Source organism: Homarus americanus, unplaced genomic scaffold (genome assembly GCF_018991925.1).
Source record: "Homarus americanus isolate GMGI-L3 unplaced genomic scaffold, GMGI_Hamer_2.0 scaffold44240, whole genome shotgun sequence".
NCBI lineage: Eukaryota > Metazoa > Arthropoda > Malacostraca > Decapoda > Nephropidae > Homarus > Homarus americanus.
Genome location: NW_024734769.1, coordinates 125,018 through 149,323, shown reverse-complemented (window position 1 = coordinate 149,323; position 24,306 = coordinate 125,018). Strand labels below are relative to the sequence as shown.

General features: G+C 38.5%; 1 protein-coding gene across 1 annotated transcript in view; it reads right to left on the bottom strand.

Moving 5' to 3' along the window:
• Positions 1 to 904: 904 nt before the first annotated feature.
• Positions 905 to 24,306, bottom strand: part of LOC121870497 (DDB1- and CUL4-associated factor 13-like) — a 43,212-nt gene continuing 19,810 nt past the window's right edge. The window contains exons 3-9 of the mRNA XM_042372328.1: positions 22,677 to 22,874; positions 19,238 to 19,424; positions 15,311 to 15,455; positions 13,070 to 13,232; positions 3,315 to 3,461; positions 1,800 to 1,963; positions 905 to 1,330 (exon numbers count right to left, since the gene is read on the bottom strand). Of these exons, the coding sequence (XP_042228262.1) occupies positions 1,204 to 1,330; positions 1,800 to 1,963; positions 3,315 to 3,461; positions 13,070 to 13,232; positions 15,311 to 15,455; positions 19,238 to 19,424; positions 22,677 to 22,874 (1,131 nt within the window). The 3' untranslated portion in view covers positions 905 to 1,203. The remainder of the gene's footprint in view (positions 1,331 to 1,799; positions 1,964 to 3,314; positions 3,462 to 13,069; positions 13,233 to 15,310; positions 15,456 to 19,237; positions 19,425 to 22,676; positions 22,875 to 24,306) is intronic.

Below are 24,306 nucleotides of genomic sequence, written 5' to 3'. Positions count from 1 at the left end.
ATGGGTCCCACTGGTCGGGAAGGATGTGGACCCCAGGGCTGACCTGATCATCATCAAACTACTGGGGCCTCAACTGACGCCACTGCAGCTGCTAGAGGATTGCCTTGTTTTCACACTTAATTTTTCCAAGATTTGCGGCCTGAAATCCAATTTTTCTTCTGTGGAGCACCAACTATTAATTTCTTCCCCGAATCTCTTCACTGACCAAAGCAGCTTCACCCAAACCTTTTCAAGTTTCCAACTACAACTTTTATACCTCTTTCCATTCTAAGGGAGGTGTATGCGCCTACTGCAACACACGTACTGTAAGGGTGCGTGTTGTAGGTGTTGGAAAACACGCACCCTTACAGTACACTTATAGTTTGACTCACGGATCTTGAATCTTCCCCTACGATGTCATTTGACTCAAAATATCTCTACCAATTTTGACAATTCTTTCTCTACCAACTATTTGGAACTCTTTGACTATCTCACTTCTTGCCATGAGTCGTTGCTATCCACACACCCCAACACCGAGATCCTTTACCTTGGGGGTTTTAATGTACATCACAGAGAGTGGCTTGATACTTTATTTACATGTTTACACAAACTGAACTGTACTGTACTATGAGCTACAAATGGCTGTTGATACTTTTGATTTGTTGTCCTAATTTAGCATCTTTTAGAAAGTTCTTATAGAAGTTAAGAAAAGAGGAGGGGGCGGGGGTGAGTTGGCAAGGTTGTTTGCCCATGCTGGCTCTCCACACCCCTGGCTGCCACCCTGCAACATGGTGGGAAGGAGCTTGCAAAAGTGAAGAAGAAATTACATCATATAAAAAATAACTTTATTTGCATTTTACTATATATTGCTTTCTACATTTGTAATTTATTTGCATTGCAGAAAAGGTTAGCATAAAAATCAATAAAAATCTTATTTCTTTTATTTTACCAAATATGGATGAGTTCATGTAAAATGGTATTGTAACAATAACAAAAGTACATTGAATATTATACTGCATGTGATAATGTATTTGGATGATCTGTCTCTTAACTGTTAAGATGAACTTTAACTTAACTCAACCTTGAGGACTGCAGCCAATTCCTAAGGGACCCCAAGCCTAATGACTTGATTGGGTTAGGTTGGAGCATGTTAGGCTTGCAATACTGTACCCTTAAGTGAAGACTTACAACCCTGCCCTAAAGAGCACAATACTATGAAGATAATTAATCATCATTAAATGAAGGCCCTGGCATGCTTGTTTCATCATCCTGTAGGCCCACAACAGGCTTCTGTCTGGCTGGTACACGAGGAACAGCGCCTCGTTTAGAATGTCTTCTCCGATTATCCTCCCTGTGAAAAAAGAGAGATGTTTAATGAGGATACACTAATATGACCAAGCATCAGACACCGGTACATCCACAACACCAAAAAAAGGATGAGTAGTAAAGACTGGGAGAGGAGGAGGGCAATATGGGGAGGTCACCCAGGTAGCAGCAGAGTGTGTGTGTGTGTGTGTGTTGTCAGCAGTGTGTGTGTGTTGTGAGTGTGTGTGTGTGTGTGTGTGTGTTGTCAGCAGTGTGTGTGTGTGTTGTGTGTGTTGTCAGCAGTGTGTGTGTGTGTTGTCAGCAGTGTGTGTGTGTGTTGTGTGTGTTGTCAGCAGTGTGTGTGTGTGTGTGTGTGTGTGTGTGTGAATAAGAAATGATAAAAAAGCAATGAGAAGAACTTAATTACAAGGCCTGGTTAAGTAAAAATAAAAGTATATTATATAACTGTTGAATTAAAACTATACTACTATAAATGAATACCGCAATACACATACTTCCTAGCTAGGCTGTCCTTCATGATACGATGCTCCTGCCTGGCGTGGTAGATGTGCTTGGGCAAGTGTCTGTGCCTCAGTATTCTTCTCATCTCAGGGAAGTGGCCATACTTTCTCTTCAACTCTTCGGCATAGTTGACGGAAGCACGTTCTCTGGACTTCATCTGTATAATATATCATCATTTGGGTATTTTGAACATTTTATGTTATCTGTTGTAGAAACCCAGACCTTGTCAGTACTTCTTAAAAATCCTGGCTATTGAAACACTTAAAAAATACTTCTTATATTAATATTTATGTACGACCTGCAAAACAATAATACAGGAGGTTCCAGACTTACGAACGCCCGCTGATATGAACGGGGCTAAACTTGAAATTTATAGTATTTTATTTACCGGTACCTGATGACCTATATTTTACTTTCATTAACTATATTTTGTCATTCTATTTCTTCTTTTGTCTTAAATTAAGTGATTTTAGGCTAGGATAAATTGGAATTTTAAACATTGTTTTGTTAATACAGTATGCATATAGCACGTGTTCCGACTCCAGTACAAATCCGACTTACGAACGTACTCAGGAACGGAACCCGGGGACCCCCTGTACAGTACTGTACATAACTGAATGGACAGAGTATGCCTACTGTGTAGAGGATATATGTGCAGTACAGTATACAGCGCATGTACAATCCCTCTGACTGACTGCTTCTCTAATAAAAGATCTTTTCTAATGAAGTTCTCCATCAAAGAACTGAAAAGCTTGCCAACTTCTTATCCAAGGATTGTTGCCATTGATTTATCAAGCCAAAACGTTTCAAGGAAAGGTTGTATGAACTTTGCTGTATATACTAAGCTTAGCAACAGTCAAACAGCCTTATGAAAAACAGAGTAAGATGAATATTTAGGAACCTTCTTCTTTGGACCATTGGGTTTTTCAAACCAAGACGGTCATTTCTGGTTTCTGTTTCTGTAAAATCTTCAATCAATCATGTACCACAGAACTGGTGAGGAAATACTTTGCTGCCATTTACTGTTGTGTAGTCACATCTTCTTGATGGAGACTCATTAAATAGATACAAGAGGGACTACTAAAGCTGATCAATTATCCATCCTGTTCCTTCAAAGTCTGTTATAAAGGCACCTTGCAGTTCACAAGTCCTTATGTCAATCAAGGAAGGGGTTTCATGGACTGAATCATCTCTCTTGGTAAAAAAATATATTTTTAGAAATTTTGAAAATAAACAATTCTCAAAGTTTATATAAAATTCCTCAATCTTTTCAAAACACAAATTTTTCTCTGACCTGACACAAAATTCCATGATTTTCCCTGACCTATGGCAACCCTGTTTATAAGCAATATTCCACATGTTTCAATGACTAGAGCAGTTTTTAATAGAAAAAAGTATCAATGTGAACAACATTTAAGTCACAGAATATTACTACAGTACTACAATAATGTTTTACAACAAAAGAGGCCTACACTTAAAAGTTAATACACAAGCGACTGTATACTCACAATCCCCATCTTCTCATGGGATACAGCCTTCCACACCCGCACATTGTGGTCAGAAGATCCGGAGAGAATGTACTTATTGTCTCCCGACCACAGAACACAATTTACCTTGAACATTCTCTTTGTATGATAAACATCACGGCTTTTTCCCTGTGGAAAAGAAACAATCATAAACAGTCTGTGAAGAGACAAATAAGATACAGTATTACCTCTCCACACTGAACTTTTAAATACCAAATCCCTCCTGAAATATCTCAAATAATGTACTGTACTTAATTATAATACAATAATAATAATGCAGGTCCACAATCCCTTATCCGCAATTCCGAAATCTGAAAAGCTCCGAAAACCCAAAGTTTTTTCGTGGAGCATCACTCGTGTGCACGACATACCCAGAGTGACGCCGAACACGACCCAACGCGGCCAAAGCTTGATCCACGCAGGTGTGAGACATCAGTTGTGTCTCAGCAGAATATAACTCGCATTGCTGGAATCCTTGCAAGACAGCGAATAATTTGAATATACTATACACATCATATATTTTGCACAAGAGATAAAACTTTTAGTTCTTTAGTGCAGTACATTCAAGTACAAGTTCTTCAACTCGTATTTTTGAGTCGCTATACGTAATTTTCTTCATTTATTTTTACTCATTTACATGCACACATCATCCTAAATACATATTGTGAAAAAAGTAAAAGAAATAATTGTCCTAAGGGCAAACCTGTACTGTACTCAAATGCACTAAATAATTACCCAAATTTTTTGTCTAGTGCAAACTGTAGCTTGTTTATATTCAAATTAATCACTATTTTACAAGAATTCCAGCAAAGTAAGTTATATTCTCCCACGTCAGTTCAGTGATATTTTATAAGTGATAAACTTAAACTCCATCTATATGACAGATAAGACGCATGGGATTAATGTCCCCGCCGGCTGGTGAATAATTCACCACTCCTCCCCCTGCCTGACTGTCATCACTTCACCTCACCCCCCACGCCTCCCCCTGCCTGACTGTCATCACTTCACCTCACCCCTCACTCCTCCCCCCTGCCTGGCTGTCAACACCTCACCTCCCCCTTCCCAGGGGTGAAGGTAGTTTTAGGCTTAAAGTTTTTATCTTATAAAATGTCACAGGCTAAAATTAAGAGAATATAGTTTGCATTCTGGAATCCTTGCAAGATAGTGAATAATTGGAATGTAAACATTACACGTCTCAAATTAAGTGTTAAAATATTATATTGCTTTATATTTATTATTATACAGCTATACTGTACAGTACAGTACTGTATTTAGTTTATATTTAATGTTTTGTTAATTCTATTACCGGTATACAGTACTTTGTATGTACAGTGGTCCCTCGGTTAACGAACACAACTCGTTCCAGAAGGTCGTTCGCTAACTGAAAATTTCGTTAACCGAAACCATTGTTTCAATGGGATTTTGGGTAATTGGTTCCAGCTCAACGAAAATTACATACAAAGTAAAAACAAATGCAGTAAAGTACACTTACTTTGAGGTGTGTATGTAGAAGGCTCCTGGTTGATGATGATGGGAATTAGAAGTGGGGGTGGAGGGAATTTTTTTAATATATGTATGTATACAGTACAGTGGTCCCTCGATTAAGAAAAGTTCAATTAACGAAATTTCGGTTAACGAATTAGCTTCCATAAGGATTTTCAGTTCCATCAATGAACAAAACTTTGATTAATGACAGCCTTAGGAGAAATAAGCTTTGTTGTGAGCATCAGCTGATCGGCTAGTCCGCCAATACAGTAATTGGTTCTATGTTTACATTTGTTTCCAGTGGAGTAAATATCAAGAAAGTTGTGTTCTTGAATATTTTTGCATTTTTTATATTAAAATTATTGGTCATTCTAAAATTTAGCCATCCAAGCTCTGTCTACATAAAGTTTTTCAACTAATATTTTTGGCTCGATATATGTAACTTTATTCATTTATTGAAACTCATTTACATGCACACACTGTCACCTCTCCTTACTCCCTCCCAGCCAGGGTTTGGTGGTTTTAGGCTTACAGTTTCTATCTTATATAATATCTCAGACTAAAGTTAGGAGCATATAATTTGCATTGCTGGAATCCTTGCAAGACGGCGAATAATTTGAATATAAGTGTCATATAATTATTTTGCACAAGAGATAAAAATTAATCACTTGTATCACATTACAGTGGTGATTTAACATAGGTATATATACTATATATATATATATATATATATATATATATATATATATATATATATATATATATATATATATATATATATATATATATATATATATATATATATATATATATATATATATATATACATATATATATATATATACAAATACCTCGTTTACAGACACCTCGGTTAATTTCGATTAACGAACTGCCTTCCATAAGGATCTTCAATTAGGTTAGCGAAAAAAATTACGATTAACAGTTTTGTGAACAGACTCAACATGTTTACTTGCACTGACAGGCAACCAACTTTAGTATCAGTCACAATACATAATAATCAGTTCTAGGGCAAATTCCTTACTATTTAGTAAATATAGTTTATACAATTCAATAATTTTTAAAAGTTTAATATTCAATTTTTAGTCATTTTAACATTATTGAACATAATAATTAAAAAGTAGACTAGATTTAATCGCGGCATCAGCCTCTTAACACAGCAAACAGGAGTTATGCTATTTCACTTGGTAATATCTTACTTGAGAACTCTTTCAACTAAATGCTTTTTTTCTGTGTTTCCAACCAAATTATTGGTTAAATTTTGAAATATATTTTACATGATATATAATTCATGCAGTGTTGATTTAAAGAAATAATCTTGAATTACACCAAGAAGGCTAAAATTTTGGGTAGAAATGGCGCCATGGGGTGACTTCTCTTCCACCCCAATGCCTTCTCTTCTTCCTTCTCCTCCACCCCCATTCTAAATCCCATCATCATCATCATCATCATCACAGGCCTTACACATAGTAAGTGTTTCTACCATTTGAATTTAGGAAATTTTCAGATGGCTGGAACCAATTACTCAAAAACCCATTGAAAACTGGTTTTACGGTTAACAAAACGACCTTCTGGAACAGTTGAGTTAGATTAGCGGAGGTCATATATATATATATATATATATATATATATATATATATATATATATATATATATATATATATATATATATATCTCTCACTCTACACACTGAACTTGACTTACGGTTAGGGACCCAAATTCAAGGTCGTGAAAAATTAATAAAAATCTACAGCCAGTCAAGTAATGACGTTGAATGGATACAGTACAGTAAAGTAATAAATAATAAGAATGGATACAGTGTGACTGAGCACTTAACCTTTAATGTAGTAAGCTACAAATGCACATGGAATTCTATAATTCCTAATTATACATGAAGACATTAACTGGAAACGTTTCAAGTATAGAAAATCGTGTGTCATTTAAAAAAAAATTTTTATCTATATAAGTAATTCGTAAGTCCCACGGTCGTAAGTCCACGTAGTCATTGAAGTAGCCTAGGTGTGTGTGTATGTATATATATATATATATATATATATATATATAACATATATATATATATATATATATATATATATATATATATATATATATATATATATATATATACATAGTACCACTTAGCGGTCAATTGAACCACAAATTTACGTTAAGTGAAAACGTTAAGTGAACAACAGATGGGATTAATTGTAGAGACTTGGCCCGACCCCAAATCCACTGACGACACACAACAAACGGTAAAATTTTATCTTAACTTTATGATGGTATGCACACACAATTAATAATTAAGAGAAATATCAATAATATTAGGTTTTAACACTTGCATTAGTAGAAAAGATGGCTGGGCACGGATGGGTTGTCTTATGGCAGAGGGGCAGATTATTGGCCCTCACCTGTATCACTTGTATCAATTGTATCACTATCCACCACAGAGGCTTGCAGGGCCTCTTTGTCAAACCCCCAAAGTCCATATAAGTCCATATCCTCACTATCATTATCACTATCACTGACTTGGGCGCTGTGGTGGGTGGGTGAAGAACTTCGGTAATGTTTTGATGATCACACCTTATGATCGTGCCCAGCGCCTCCCCAGCATAATGATGAAAAATTCGCTAAGTGAAAGTTCAGCTCGGAGGCAACACATGATAAAACGCGTTAGAAAACCAAAGGCGAGTAATACTGTGTATACTGTATATATATGTGTATATATATATATGTGTATATATTTATATATATATATATATATATATATATATATATATATATATATATATATATATATATATATATATATATATATATATATATATATATATATATATATATATATATATATATATATATATATATATATATATATATATATATATATATATATATATGTAACGGTCGAATTTGCTGGACTTTAATTTCACTTGACTTGGGGTTTATTAAATTTAATAGATGGTAAAGGCAGGAAGCACTTGAGAAAAAAATCCCGAACCAGCACAAGAATACTTAAATCACTACACAAAATGAACTTCGTCTGCGACCGTGGAAGGATAGCGTCTGTGACTGGGATGAATGAGACACACTGTAAATTTAGACACTTATATTCCCTCCAACACTACAAACACAATCAAATAATGGTACACCAATATCAGACTCTCTTAACTCTGAACTTTAAAACACTACTCTGGGGAATAAAAGTTATACATGACATAGAAATTATTAGAAACACAGGCAACAATAAATTTGAAGTATTAAGAAATGTTGTTTGCACACATGAACAGGCCTAAGGGCTTTCACAAAATAATATCAGTCACTTAGGAAATGGTACTAAAAATAAGAAATTAAATACTCCACAATGAACAGGCCTTAAGGGTTTTCAACAATATAATATCAGTCACTGAGGAATGGTAATAAAATATAAGAAATTAAATACTCTACAATGAATAGGCCTAAGGGCACTCAACAAAATTATAGCACCCCAACAGATGTACACTTCCTAACCTAACTTAACCACTACTCTGGGGAACAAGGTTATACCTGAGATCAGAATTATGAAGAACAATTAGAGGCATTAAAAGAATCAAATCACAGTATCACTCTGGTTCCACTTAATGGCACAAACATTCAAAACAATATTATCAAAATTATTTAGAAACTATTAAACTACACACGCTCAAGATAATATCAGTCTGAGGAATGGTGTTAACTACAACCCGTGATAAGGAAGATAAAAATGTTCCTCTAGGTATCTCCTAGAGTCCTAGACTCACGGTCTCAGTGTGTGACCATTAATACTCAGATAACCTCAGTGTACTCCCAAAGGCCCATGGAAGGGAGGAGCCAATCAGACCTTTTACAGTTGAGAGAAACTTTGCTTCCGTTAGCAAGGGTTTCACTAGCTGCTCGGGACATGGGGTTGTGCACGGAGTGGTAGAACTGATCACCCACTGCTGATGCTGGTCCATGTCGTTTAGTTGTCGGAGCACTTCGTTCACTCAAGATCCTTTGCTACCCCACTAAACAGTGACAGGCCTACACGATCGGTCCAATGGCGTATCGCCACCCTCAATCATCAACGGCAGTCAATCTTTTGCAGTCACTCGGTCAAGTGGGTTCTGGCGGAAACCTTGTTATACTGCATGTGACTAGGCAGTGTTTCTGATGGACGCGCGGAACGTCTTGTCTGTGTGAATGCTCTCCGGGACTGGCCTAGCCAGCGTCGTGTCTCCCCAAGGCGCTAGCTTGGGCCTACGTGATATATTTTCCGCCTAACTAATAACTCCTTGGGACACCCGTAACATTTTTCAGACTGCTAAACGATCTATAATAATTTCAAATTCAATAATAGTCCCTTAACTTCATGAATCGCATCATTATTAATTCGGTAAATTACATTTAATATCATATAGGCCTAGTTCCGCAGTCTCTCGCTACGAGCAGGCAGCGCTCCTCCCCTCAGATGACCTTGAACGCTCAGTATCACTCATGGCGGGGCATTTGAAATTACTCTGAAATTTCTGAATATTACAATCGACCCCCCTAAAAAAGACAGCACTGTCCTCATGTGCTGAGAAAACATGCATACGACCCCCCTAAAATTTTGTTCTAAGGACTGCACCTCACCCCTTTAGCGTGCTAAATGCAGCATTTGTCTTCTCTTCTCTCCTTTTCTCTCCCGCTTCATCTCCTGTATATATATATACACAGAGAAGGGTGAGATCAAGTACACAATGGTCAGGTATCAGGTAATGACCCTACTAATCTTCAAAAAGCACAGCAGCAATGGGTAGTCAGGTCAGAGGGTAAGCTGACCCAACCTTCTCACCTGGTTACAAATCTTCTTTATTACAAAATTATCCAGTTTGTACATACCATTACTCAAATTCATGTTGATGATTCGGTACGTTTAATGAGAGTAGATTCTATCTTTTAATTAATGTTATGTTATGTAATGTATGTATGTACTGATGGAAACAGCATCATTTATCTTATGTACAAAAGATTCATTACTGTTTATTACTGAATATGTATTTGATTGAATTAGTATTTATGTATGTGAAATGAACAATACTATTCATTTATAATACGTATTAAAACACACAAGAGGAGACGAGACGCCTATGTTCACGTTTACAACCGTGACGATGGTTCTACACATAAAACTGAAGAAGATAAGACCCTGGTTATAGCTGGAGTAAAAATAATGGAAAAAAGAATATGTATGTTTTAATTAATGTTATTTAATGTAAATGTGTGAGGGTGGTTGTTGGAGGGTGTGTTTGGGTGTGATATGAGGTGTACGTGTGATGTGTGGGTGGGTAGGATCATGTGGTCAGTCCCCCCCTCCTCACTCAAAGTGGCTAGTTATGACGGAGATGAATTTGATACCATAATGATCCTTAATAAATTATCTACGAAACATTTCCAATAAGATATCCTTAAACAAAATATTTCTACTACGTATATGATACAGTGATGGGAATCCCATTCTTAAAAAAAAAAAGGCGTAAGAAATGTTGATACCGGAAACAGTTAAATTAGTTCTAATTTCATTAGACACAATTTTTTTATCAAAATAATCCTGAATACTTTATCTAAAAGTTTGGTTTAATAAATATATTAAAAAACAAAAGGTCTATATGATACAGGCATGAATAGAGCAGTGTTAATGCTTGTAGGAGCTGTAGTTATTTATGCAAACACCACTGTACAAACTGTTTATACTGTAAACATAATAATGTATACTACTGTATATATTGTACTCCAGCAGATCTTGTCATCTATAGCCTAGAGTAGGCACACACTTTACTCAGTTGATTGTAATACATAACTGTAATCACGTCTTAACACTTGTGATGAAGGTTGGGTGGGAGGTTATTGGGTATTATACTAACCTGACCTGATGCAGTGTCGGTCACCCATTGTTGGGTGGGAGAGTAGTGGGTATTATACTAACCTGACCTGATGCAGTGTCGGTCACCCATTGTTGGGTGGGAGAGTAGTGGGTATTATACTAACCTGACCTGATGCAGTGTCGGTCACCCATTGTTGGGTGGGAGGTTATTGGGTATTATACTAACCTGACCTGATGCAGTGTCGGTCACCCATTGTTGGGTGGGAGGTTATTGGGTATTATACTAACCTGACCTGATGCAGTGTCGGTCACCCATTGTTGGGGTGGGAGGTTATTGGGTATTATACTAACCTGACCTGATGCAGTGTCCATCACCCATTGTTGGGTGGGAGGTTATTGGGTATTATACTAACCTGACTTGATGCAGTGTCGGTCACCCATTGTTGGGTGGGAGGTTATTGGGTATTATACTAACCTGACCTGATGCAGTGTCCGTCACCCATTGTTGGGTGGGAGGTTATTGGGTATTATACTAACCTGATCTGATGCAGTGTCGGTCACCCATTGTTGGGTGGGGGAGTAGTGGGTATTATACTAACCTGACCTGATGCAGTGTCGGTCACCCATTGTTGGGCGGGAGGTAATTGGGTATTATACTAACCTGACCTGATGCAGTGTCCGTCACCCATTGTTGGGTGGGAGATTAGTTAGTCTTATGACATAGAATGACATTTTTTACCTATGAGGTATATACATAGTTATACTGTATTGTATATGAAGGGCACAGATTATTACAGTAACGTATCTTTACTAATTAATGAAAAACAAACAATATTGTCTCATGAGTGAGTCAGTGAGACGACCCTTTTGGGGTAGGAGGGTGGCACGGTCTCTGTTATCCCCCAATGGACCCTTCTCCCTCTGGCTGGGAGTAGGAGGTGAAGTGGAGGTGTCAACAGCCACGATTATGAAAGGCAGGGGGGGATTTAATATTTTTACTTATAAAATACCACTGACTTGACTTAGGAGAATATAACTTGCATTGATGGAATTCTTGTAAGCTAAAGATTAATTCAAATCTAAACATCCCTTATTTTGCAAAAGATTTAATAATTTTAGTAATTAACTTAGTGTGTTTCAGTACAGGTTGTGATAATTTATGTGGTTGCAATTTTCGAAGCTTCGTGACATCACTAGTGTATAATGGATCTCCATATGCCCTGGTATATTCATTGATCAGTTGTCTAAGTGCAAAAGTAGCTCAGTCGAGCCATCATGTATCAATTAATTTTAAAATACAAATTATAATGTAAAATGTTTTAAGACAAAGGTTTAGTAGTGCTGTTAATGTGTGTGCTGTGTGTCTTGGCATGTCTCCTCACCACCTGACTACTGAACAAACTCTTTCATCAACTTCTTCAAATCCTACAATGTGCTTCACACACACACACACACACACACACGGGAATTAAGACAACAAGCATCCAGTGAGGGTCTTGTTGTGTGACTGCATGGAGGTGAATTAAAAGATCAGCTGTTGAGGAGCTTAGCGCTTGGCAACACTGATGCATGTTACCACTCCTTTCCACTCCATCTCTCTAATCAACCACACCTTTCTCACTCCATATTTTAAAATGTTATGTAACGTAATGTTGAAGGGACACAATGATGCTCATTTATACTTATACCTATCACAATCTCCCTAAAAATACTTTAGGTTTCATGTTTATTCAAGACATCTTCAGGTCATGAGACCCACTAATCCTCTACCCAAGAAAGGGTGACCTGACATTCCATCAGAAAGTCAGGTCAGGTCCCTCCCAAAAAATACTTTAGCCTTTATCTTTATTCAAGACATTTTCAGAAAATGTACCTCGGAAAATTTGTTCCCAAAGCCAGATTTTTTTTAAATTTCGGCTTTGGGAATGCATTTCCAAGCAAATTTAAATTCCGGCTATAGGAGAGTTCCAGGTTAGAGGGATTCCGGCTAACGGAGATATTACTGTATTTAATATTGTGACTGAAGATGGATCTGAAGCACAAACGGTAAGCCAAGGAATGAGTCAGTGTGGACCACAAATGTTCATTGGACCTCGAGTTGACCAACGATTCACAGAGGTTTTCATGACCCTGAATCAACCGGGTGAAAATGCTATTCATAGTGAAAAATCATCAAGCCTTTTTGATGCTTAATGTACTGTACCTGCAATTCAACAATATGGTCTCTCTGCTAATGGCCCTGAGAGGGTGTTTAGTTGAGGAGTTCTCTGGCAGGCCACTTACAATGATCCATACATCATTAAGCAGCAGAGATACTGTACTATATGTAAACAGTAAGAGATGAAACAACAGTGTCTTAATAGTTACTTACTTGATCTGTTCTAAAAATTCTGAGAGATCTGTCGTAACTTCCCGAGCAGAACTCTCGACCAGTTGGAGCATAGTCAAGATCAATGACGGCGGATGTGTGACCTTCATGAATGTTGATGACTCTGTTGTCTTTATTCATGTTTCTAATATCAAATGAGTACAAGCTGCAAAATAAAATTAAAAATAATTCTAAATTACATTAAGAAAGCTAGTGCAACATTACACAACAATATTCTGATATCTATCTTCGTACACATGATCAGTTACTTTAAAAACAGCATTTGATAATAAAAGTAAAATCAAAGTGATCACAGAATGACACTTAATATGGCATTTATCCACACAGAAGTGAAGTACAGATCATGAAATCCCATTTTATGGCTGCACTCATAACTAACACACTTAAGACTTATTGCCATGAGTCTTAGGTTCTGAGCTCTAGTTAAGCCTGAGACTGTCTCAAGCATTAATTACACTTCCACTTCATAAGCAAGGGATCTTCAGAAACAACAGTCAACATTAAAGGAAGGAATCAATGAGTCAGGAGAACCTTCATACAGGTCAGCCACTTGGAGATGCCATTGGAGTTTAGAACTTAGTCAGACTGAGCAACTCCATATAGCCAATAAATCTACACCTCTGCAGCCTAATATACAGGTTGTACCATTCAAAATGCAACCCAAACAACAGTCACAAATTACTCTACAAATACAAAATCAGAAGACATATCCTCCCTTAGTTTTGTGTAATGGACTTCCTTAACCTTCTCCGTTATACTGACAAAAGTCATAGGTATGGCTTCTTTGAGCTAAAGCAATCAGGGTGAGAGGATGGTATATTCACAGGCTAAACGTGTGTTCATTCCTGAATATTACTTTGCAACCAAAACTGTCTACAGCTTGTGTGAAAGCTTGTTCTTGTTAATTTGATCTGTAATAGATATTGTTTGGTTGATGAATCTTTTCTTCACAAATTCATCATACCGTTCACCACCAATTTTTTTCACGTTCTTCACACATTCAACTGTTTCTTTTGGCGTTACAACTTTGGATTCTAGATCATACAACTCACCACTGTCTTCATTTAAGGGATTACCAAGAATGTTGAAAACATTAACCAGTGCCAACACTTGCTTTCAGAAGGTAGCCTGTACATGTTTAACCTATTCATGGTGTGCGCTTCCATATTCCAAATGTTCCCCGAGACCAGTAACTTCCTCATACTCTTGGACCATTCTTACAATCTCTGGCCCAGCTATCATCCAGCGTCTGAAGGCTGCTGGGTTTTCAGTGAGACCTATTGCCCCTTTGTCTCCCTTTACATGAGCATTTAGCTGTTCATGAACATTATCAAATGCAATATTAAAAAACGTTTTTTTTTGCTCATTCACTGAAAATGGACCAGCTGAAAAAAAAACTAAAAAATGCCTGGGTGCATTTCAGTCAATCAACTCATGTCTCAGCCACCCAGAGTAATTTATGTGGTTCAGTCCAAACATCCAAGGCATCAACTGTGTTAAAGACAGCACATACATTTGAAATTTCCCTTATCTTATTTCTTTCACAAGTTTGAATATGATAAGCTATAGTTGTATCACTTTTGAACTGGGGTTCTTTCTCACTTATTTCAGTGCACCATTATTTACTACAGTATATGCTTTCTTTTGTAGGATGTATAAAAAGCAGCTTCACTTAGTAAACATGCTGAGACTTGGCTTTAATAAAATTGATTTTTCTAGTCAGAAATGGATACCATGACCCCAAAAGCTGTCAATTTTGGATTTTCTTGGCTGTTCAACATATATTAGTTGTTTTATACATTAAACTCTACCACTCAGTCAAATGTCACGATTCTACTAAAAAGTGAACATTTATCATGGTTAACTGCTAGATTAGAGGGAAGGAAGGAGACCAAGCTACCTTCTGGTACTGCTCACCGGGACTCACAACACCCCCCCCCCCACCACCGCAAGACGGCTCTCACTGGGGGAAAAGGTTCAAGTTGTACCATGTAGTCACAATGGGTCAAGTTGTACCATGTGGTCACAATGGGTCAGGATGTACCATGTGGTCACAATAAGTCAAGTTGTACCATGTGGTCACAATGGGTTATGAACTGGGTAGCACTGTACTGCCTCGCCTGCCACTGCTGGCTGTGAAGTGGTTGGCAGTATTACATTTTATAGGCCTAGTGTGCAGACCATAAAATGATTCCTCTAAATTTATTTCTGTACTGAACTTACTTGTAATCCTCACTAGCAGCAGTCAGTATAAATGCCTCCATAGGATTCCAAGCCAAGGCATTGACACGCATCGTCATCTTTAACTTCTTTACTTCTTTAGCTCGAGTGTCATAAAGGACGATGTTATTTGCATGGTCGCTGGAAGCTGAGGATCAATAAAAATGTTTGTAAAGTCAAAATCAAAACAACATATACAAAATGTAAATATTGTATAAGAACACGTTCACCCGCCAAGAAAAGTACGTGGACCCTCACAGTGTCAAACAATGACAAAATATAACAAACTGGACAAAATATTATAAAAAGGAATGTTTCACATTGGTAGCCCAGCATTCCTACTATGGCAGTAATTGGGTTATCAGTTATTTCTCTCATTATAAGTTTGTATATTCACAATATTTGTATCTTGGAGAGTAAAGCATTTAGGAAACCACTTTTATTACATTTGTTACATTAATAATTGATATAAGCACCCCAGCCTCTATTAAGCTGTTAAGTCTCCTGAGCATGGAGTCCACTAACTCAGTAGTGAGGATTTGTCTGGCAGGACTTGGCAACTCTTCCCACGCTTGTAGTGTACTCATGACGACACTTTCACACCTCCTGGGGTGGTTCATCGGCATCCATTGTCATGGCAGAACCATACGTTCTCGATGGGGTTAAGGTCCAGAGATTGTGGTGGATGTGGCAGTTCTATACGTAGTGTTATTTCCGGGTGTTGGCCAAATTACTCTTTGACGACGTGACAGGTGTGGATGGGGCTGTTGTCTTGAATAAAGTAAAATGACCCAGGCTCGGGAAAGAACAATGCCCGCACTGACGGCAGTAGAATGCCTTCTACAGTAGGTTCTCAAATTTTGCAAGTTTTTAATTCAACGTTTTTTATTTGGGCAAAAAAAAAACTACACAATTTCAAATTTCAACGGCGGAAACTCGAATTTCGACGGGTTTGAGCGGCCCGCCAACGTTCAGATGTGCACAATGTGTAAACAGCGTCATTTCTCTTATGTACAAAAGATTCATTATTGTTTATTACGTTATGTCTTTTTGATTGAATTAATGTTTATGTGTGCAAAATGAACAATACAATTCATTAATAATACGTAGAATATTAAAACACACGAGGAGACGAGACGGCATTGTTTTCGTTAATGTTTACAAAAACAGTGACTGATTGGTTCTACATATAAAACCAAAGAAAATAAGACCCTGGTTGTAGCTGTAGTAAAATTAATGTAAAAAAATTAATATGGTTGTTTTAAGCAATGCTATTTAATGTTAATACAGTGATCCCTCGGTTAACGAACGCTTCGGTTAACGAATTACCTTCCATAAGATTCTTCACTCCGGTTAACGAAAAAATTTTGGTTAACGAATTTCTTACTAGCAGCATTTGCCTGCTCACCAGCTGTAGTATTAGTCTGCCAATACAGTAATCGGTTCTAGGGCTTAAATTCGTTACCATTTTAGAAAATATCAAAAAGGTTGTACCATTCAATCGTTTTAAAAGTTTTATATTCAATATTTTAGTCATTTTAACAATTATTGAACATAATTGAAGAACAGGAAATTAGTTTTTTGCACGCCAAACAGCCACTCAACACACCAAGCTTGGCGTCAGTTTGTTTACAGGTTCAGAGGAAGGAACATCTTGTTTGAGACTCTTCAACATAAACGCTTTTTTTCTGTTTCCAGTCAAATTATTGATCATTCTGAAGTTTATTTTACATATTGACAATATATAATGCAGTGCAGTGTTGATTTAAAGAAAATAATCTTGAATTACACCAAGTGAACCAAAATTTTATGGGAGAAATGGCGGCATGGGGTGACTTCTCCTCCACCCCAATGCCTTCTCTTCTCCCTTCTCCTCCACCCCCACTTCCTTCTCTTCTCTCCTCTCCTCCACCTCCCACTTCAAATTCACATGAGCATCATCATCCAGGAGCCTTCTACATACACACCTCAAAGTAAGTGTACTTAACTGCATTTATTTTTTTACTTTAAGGTAATTTTCGGTGAGCTGGAACCAATTAACCAAAAACCCATTGAAACAATGGATTCGGTTAACGAACAACCTTCTGGAATGAATTGTGTTCGTTAACCGAGGGACCACTGTAAATGGAACAATAGAAGTAGCTACCGGGTAACCATTAATGGTAAAGAAAAAAAGTGAGATCGCGTATGTAATTGTGCACATGTGAAAACATATCGTCATTACTCTACATAAGAATATGAAAGCAATACTTATTTACTGTTCATATATATTATAATTAATGTTTCTGAATTTAAAACAAAAATTCTACCCACCAGTGGTGGTAAAGTTGAAAACATAAGGACAGCCAATGTTGATGTGTGTCTTTACTGGGATGACAAAGTTGCCAAGTCATCAGGTTCAACTCTAGCTGAAGCTGTAGAACATAAGAACTTTTTTGTGTTGTTTTAACTTTTTATTTAACTTCATCTGTGTTATTTTCGTTGATTTATTAGGATGTTGCTTTATTACAGGGAGTAATTCGCCCAAAAAGTAGGGTAAATAAGGCAAAATTTAGCCAAACATCGAAAATAACAGACTCAAATTAATTTTCTCCATAGGAAGTTGTATTTAAATTTGGACGAATTGAATTTCGCGAGGTTCTTACAGTCTAAATAGGTGTCCAAATATGAGAGCCTACTGTAATATGTTAATATACTTGAGACCGGTGAATGGGCCAGCCCATCATCGGCCAGCTCCCCCACACCTCCTACGTGCAACCACCCAAACAACCCCGCGGTGACTTGGCCACTTCTCCTTGTGGGCACTACATGGTCTGAATCGTGCTTGCAAACAGTATTTTAACAATCAATACTGTATTGATGCAACTCTTCGCAACGTAACATGAATTAAAATATAAATTAACTAATGTAATTATGACATGGAGAGATTTACTACACCTAGTGTTTCGTATCTGCCGCACTTTAGTACTTCTGTGAAGGTCTGAGCTGAATGTCTTCTCATCACAAAAGACTACGTGGAGCCAGAAATTATCATCTATGTCACAGTATTCTAGCGCATACTCCATTCTTTTCTCCCTCTTCAACTCAGAGGTGTGTGGCTTCTTTGCCGATGTGTAACTACACAGATCCATGGAGTGAAGTCTGCTTCGGATAGTTTGAGGAGCGCATCATAGTCCAAAGTAGTCCCGAATGGTGACAGCTGTGGTAAATGGATCGGCTGGTCCAGAAATGGAGGAAAACATATTAATGTCATAAATGAAGAAGTACAGTATATAAGTATTTCAGTTATTTACTGACTTCATTAACATTAACACAAATAATAAACCTGGTCATCTTCCCGAGATGTGCATTGCGGGCGCCCGCTCCAAGGCCTGTCTCCTCGTAGCACCGAATTCACTTCACTACAGTTGACTTGGACACACCAAAGCTGCAGTGCAATTCCATAGTTGCCAAGCCATGGCTGTGTAGAGCAATGATAGATGAATGTGTTGAGTTTGACGTCTCCTTGATGAGTGACGAGACCGTAGCATGGATACAGCTCGTCTACCATGAAAGCTTCCCAAACCCTTACCTGTCTTTATAATTGAATCACTATAATCGACTCTTTTTTTATTTGGTAGACAAGAGCGAGGTTTGCTAGATTTCCAAGGTACAGTTCGTACTGTTTTGAGGTGTCTCAAAACAGCGACTCACTCATGCTTACCAACTTTAACGACAGGAGTTGTGTTCAAATTGAATACCATCACAGACAGGGGTCCAAGGGTCCATGTACTTTTCTTGACTGGTGTACACATCTTCCTATACTGTACTGTATATAATACATATGACTTACAGAGCACACACATTTATGATCCCTTATCTTGGATATTAGAGCTACTGTACAACTAGAGAACAAAAACAAACAATAATCAATTTAACAAGAAGAATTACCAAACAGGTCAGTCTCAACAGGGTTGAATTTGACTGATACTACACTAGCATCATTGCGATCTCCACTTGTGCTCCAGTCATAGGAAAATTTGGGTGCCTTAGTGCTGGAGTCCCACAGTAACACTCGCTCACCACACGTGATGAACTCATTCTTGTGTCTGTGGTGTGTGATGCCTGTGATGATTGACTGAAAGAAATAACAAATGTATAACTCTGGTGAACTTGAACAATAAAATAATTCTTACAAAAGATTTTTTGTACCACAAAGCATTTTATGATACAGAAATACAAAACAAAATATTTTATCATAACTAATATAAGGCAAAGTACAGTAAAATCTGGATGATACGAGTAGATACGCTCTTTGGAGTCTGCTCGTATTGCAAAAACTCATATAATGGAGGGAATAATACACGGGTTAAATAGGGATGCATTCCCGAGCACCAAGTATAGCGATGACAGTAAATAAATGCGATTCAGTACGAGCGGACAAACTGAGATAGCAGATTCAAACGCTGCGAGATAGGAGAGGGTGGCTGGGGGGAGGACGGTAGGGAGGGAGGGGAGGGGAGGGGTGCGCGGCCTGGCTGAGTCGCTCACAAACACATCTCTGTGCATCTGGCTGGGGGGAGGACGGAAGGGAGGGAGGGGAGGGGTGCGCGGCCTGGCTGAGTGGCTCACAAACACATCTCTGTGCATCTGGCTGGGGGGAGGACGGAAGGGAGGTAGGGGAGGGGTGCGCGGCCTGGCTGAGTGGCTCACAAAAACGTCTCTGCACATCTACGTCACGAGAGACATCACAGACCATGTCACTGCTTGTTCCACCTACTTGGCTGGGTAAACTGAGAAAGCACTGTAGCCAAGTTTGACTCGTCACAGCAACCACCAGGCTACTGGGCCAAGCTGTTAGGTGTTATGGTTGTTTTTCAACTCATATTTTCGGGTAGATATAAGTAACTCTTCATTTATTTTTAATTATTTACATGCACACACCCTCCTAAATATATAATTGTGAGATAGGTAAAAGAAATAATTGTCCTAAGAGCAAACCTGTACTCAAATGTACATTTTATAAGCGAACAACTTTAACTCCCTCTATTTGACTTGGTAACCAACCTTTGCCGCCAAGCTGTCAGCACCTCACCTCACTCCCTCCCTCCTCCTCCTCCCAGCAAGGGTGAAGGTAGTTTTAGGCTTAAAGTCATTATCTTATAAAATGTCACAGACTAGACTTAACAGAATATAACTTGCATTGCTGGAAACAGATCTAGTTTTAGAATTAGGGGGAATATAAAAATGTGAAGAAGAGTGAAGAGTAGAATCATCAGTGTAAGAATGGATAAAATTAGTCGTAGTGTGAAGTAAATCATTGATAAAAAGAAGGACACCACTATTGGTAGAGAAAGAGCAAGAGATCGATCCCTCGACAACAACTGCCATGGATAGGTTCTCAAGGATGTCGGAAATTAGAGAACAAAGTGGGGGAGAGAAACCATAAGAGGGAAGTTTAGAAAGCAAAGACTTGTGCAATACCCTGTCAAATGCTTTGGAGATGTCGAGGGCCACGACGAAAGTTTCCCCATAATCCCTAAGAGAGGATGACCAAAGATGGGTGCAGTAGGAGAGCAGATCACCAGTAGATCTCGCCTGGCAAAAACCATACTGGTGATCCGACAAAAGAGAGTGGCGTTCAAGGAGACGGAGAAAATGAGAGTTCAAGATAGTTTTGAAAATCTTAGAGAGGGATGAAGTTAGGGCAATGGGGAGACAGTTAGAGGGATTAGACTGGTCACCCTTCTTCGGAGGGCTGACTCAAGGCATGCTTCCAAGAAGAAGGAAAAGTTTGGGTTTTGAAGCAAAGGCAAAAGAGGCGAGCAAGCACAGGGGCCAGGGCTTCAGCACACTCCATCAGAACACGAGGGGGTATTCCGTCTGGTCCATGCGCCTTACTCACATCCATATTGGATAACACACAAGCAAACTTATGAGTGGAGATTTTAGGAAAGTGCATAGGTTCAGTAGGAGGAGCAGGAGTAGATGGGGTAGAGTTGAAATCGTCTAAGGTAGAGTCAGAAGAGAATAAGGTGCCAAAGAGACTGGCTTTGTCAGGGGGAGAGTTGGCTATAGAGTTATCAGGTCGGAAGAGAGGAGGAAAAGAGGAGTGCAGAAGATATTACAGATGTTTTTGGTTCAGGACCAAAAGGATTTACTAGAAGAAGAGTTACTCAGGTCAGCGGTCTTTCTTTTATATAAAATTCTGCTTGGCCCTATGAAGAATAGCCTTACAATGATTCCTAGAAGTAATGAAAGAGGAGTGAGTAACTGGAGGAGATAGTTTCATAGCTCGATATGCCTTATCTCTCTCCCTACATACAAGAGAACAGGAGCGATCAAACCATGATTGTAAAGTGAAAGTTTTGGTAGAAGATGGGATAAATGCACTCAAACCGCCCTGTATAACCCCAGCAATGTTGTCAGCACATACTGAGGCTTCCCAAGTGGAAAAGAAACATTCATTCCAGGGAAAGTTGGAGAAGAATTCTCGCAAGAATTGCCAGCTTGCCCTCCGATAGTGCCGTAGTTGATGTTTAGAGGGAGGTGGTCGTGCCCAGTTTGATTCAAAAGAAATAAGATTGTGATCAGAAGACCCTAAGGGGCCAGAAATTGAGTATGAATAGCGTGAGGGGTTAAAGGTAAAACAAAGATAAAAAAATGTTAGTAAGTTGATTGTGTCGATCAGGAACACTTGTAAGGTGTTTGATTATTTGTTCCAGATCATTAAGTTAAGAAAAAGAGAGTACCTCAGCTCCACCTGGGTCATCCTTTGCAGAGCAGTCACTCTCTGTGATGTACATTGAAACCCCCTACGTAGAGGAGCTAGGTGTTAGGGTGTGTAGATAGCAACAACTCGTGGCAAGAAGTGAGATAGTCAAAGAGTTCCCAATAGCTGGTACAGTTGGGAGAACAGTATAGGAAACAAAGAAAAATAGTCATAGTTGGTTGAGATATCTTGAGCCAGATGACATCATAAAGGGAAGATTCAAGATCTCTCTCTGTGGTGGTGGGTGGGTGGGTGGGTGGGTGGGTGGTGGGGTGTGTGTGTGTGTGGGGTGGGGTGTGTGTGTGTGTGTGTGTGTGTGTGTGTGTGTGTGTGTGTGTGTGTGTGTGTGGGTGGGTGTGTGTGTGTGTGTGTGTGTGTGTGTGTGTGGAAGAAGCCTCTCTGTGCTTAATAAAGTTACATTGGCCAAATAATATAATATAGTGTAGTGTACTATATGTGGTGTCCAGTAGTGGAGGGTTAGTAGAGATAGTTTAGTCTCCTGTGTACAGGGTCTCTCAGTATTGAATAAAATAATTAGGCATTACCTAAATACTGTCAAATATTAAAAGTGATGTTAAGCTGAAAAGTAAAAATATAAGAGACATGATATTTGCTTACATCACACAGCCAGGTATCCATAGGTAAATCTTCGTTCTCCTCTCGAGCGTGCTGTACTGACCATCGCTTTATGGTTTTGTCGTTCCCAACAGAGAAAAATGAAGCACCATCAGGAGCAGCTTCAACAGACCATATCTGTCCATTGTGAGCTTGTATTGTCCATTCACATTTCTTATTTGTAATGTTCCACAACTTTAGCTGCAATATAAATAAAGGTTTATATCATCTATTAATTGCCAAGAAATGAAGGACAAGAATATTAAATCCCATTTTACAGCAGCAGACACAAATGGTCTCCTCCATAAGCCCAAACCATCTCAGCTCTACACAAAACTTTGACAATACTGTACAGTACTGTACTCTCAATACTCAGCTGCCCTCTTAGCTGTGAACAGGGTTTCCTATCATTCAGTTTCATATTGCACATCTATCTCATCATACTCATTTCAGTTTGCTCAAGCCCGTATATGTGATCCTCTTTAACTACCCAAGTATCACTGCCACACATCATCAACATAGCTAAAGCTGCCTTCCGAAAGCTGGGAATGCTGTACAGATGCCATAGCTACTTCACTCCTGAGCAGTTGCTTCAAGTCCTAACTTGGAGTACTGCTCTCATATCTGGGGTGGCTCTTCTGTCCAACTGTTAGATAGGGTGGAGTCAAAGGCATTTCGTCTTATTAACTCTCCTCCTTTAGTTGATATATTTCTTCCCTTTCTCTTCATCACAATGTTGCTTCACTCTCTCTCTTTTACATATACTTTAACGGGCAATGTTCAGTGGATTTGGCATCCTGTGTACCGCCGACAAGGCCGTTAGCTCGCAACGCTCGTCTTGCTCTCGGTGCCCACCATTTCTCTGTGGATGCCAGTCACACTAGAATAAACCGTTAAGAGTACATCCTTCTTTCCTCACACAGCCAAACTGAAGAATGCTCTGCCTTCTTCTGTGTTTCCATACTCTTACAAAATGTCGCACTTTAAAAAGCTGGTTTTCCGGCATCTTCGTGGTGTAGATTAATATACAGTAATCTTTTTCTTTTCTATTTTTAATTTCTTTTTACTCTTATTTTTTCCCCTTAGGCCCAATTGTGGGTCTATGACCAGTGCCTGGGTGGGCTATTCCCCATAAAACACAAACAAAAAACACTACTTCTCATTACCAGGTATTGGTAGTAGGCAGCTACCAAACAGCAAGGCACTATTGCCTGGGAAGATATTGGAAGTACAGGTTGTACCTCTCTAGTCCGGCATTCTGTGGTCCGGAACGATTTTAGTTTGTCCAATAGGTAGATAGGAAACTTTTTTTTTTTTTTTTACTTATCTGAATTATTATTATTATTACAGGAGTATTGAATTTTTGCCCCTCAGGCCCCAATGTGGGTCAGTGACCTATGCCCGGGTGGGCTAATCCCCGTAAAAAACAACAACAACAAAGCCGCGGGATATTAAGGTTTGTTTACATCCGGCAGTTCGGCTGCTCTCTCTCTCTCTCTCTGCTTGTCTATACAGAGTACAACATTTAACCCTTCAATATATATGAGCAGTATATAAGTGTTGCTTTCATATTCTTATGTAGAGTAATGACGATATGTTTTTACATGTGCGCACTTACATACGCGCAGTCTCA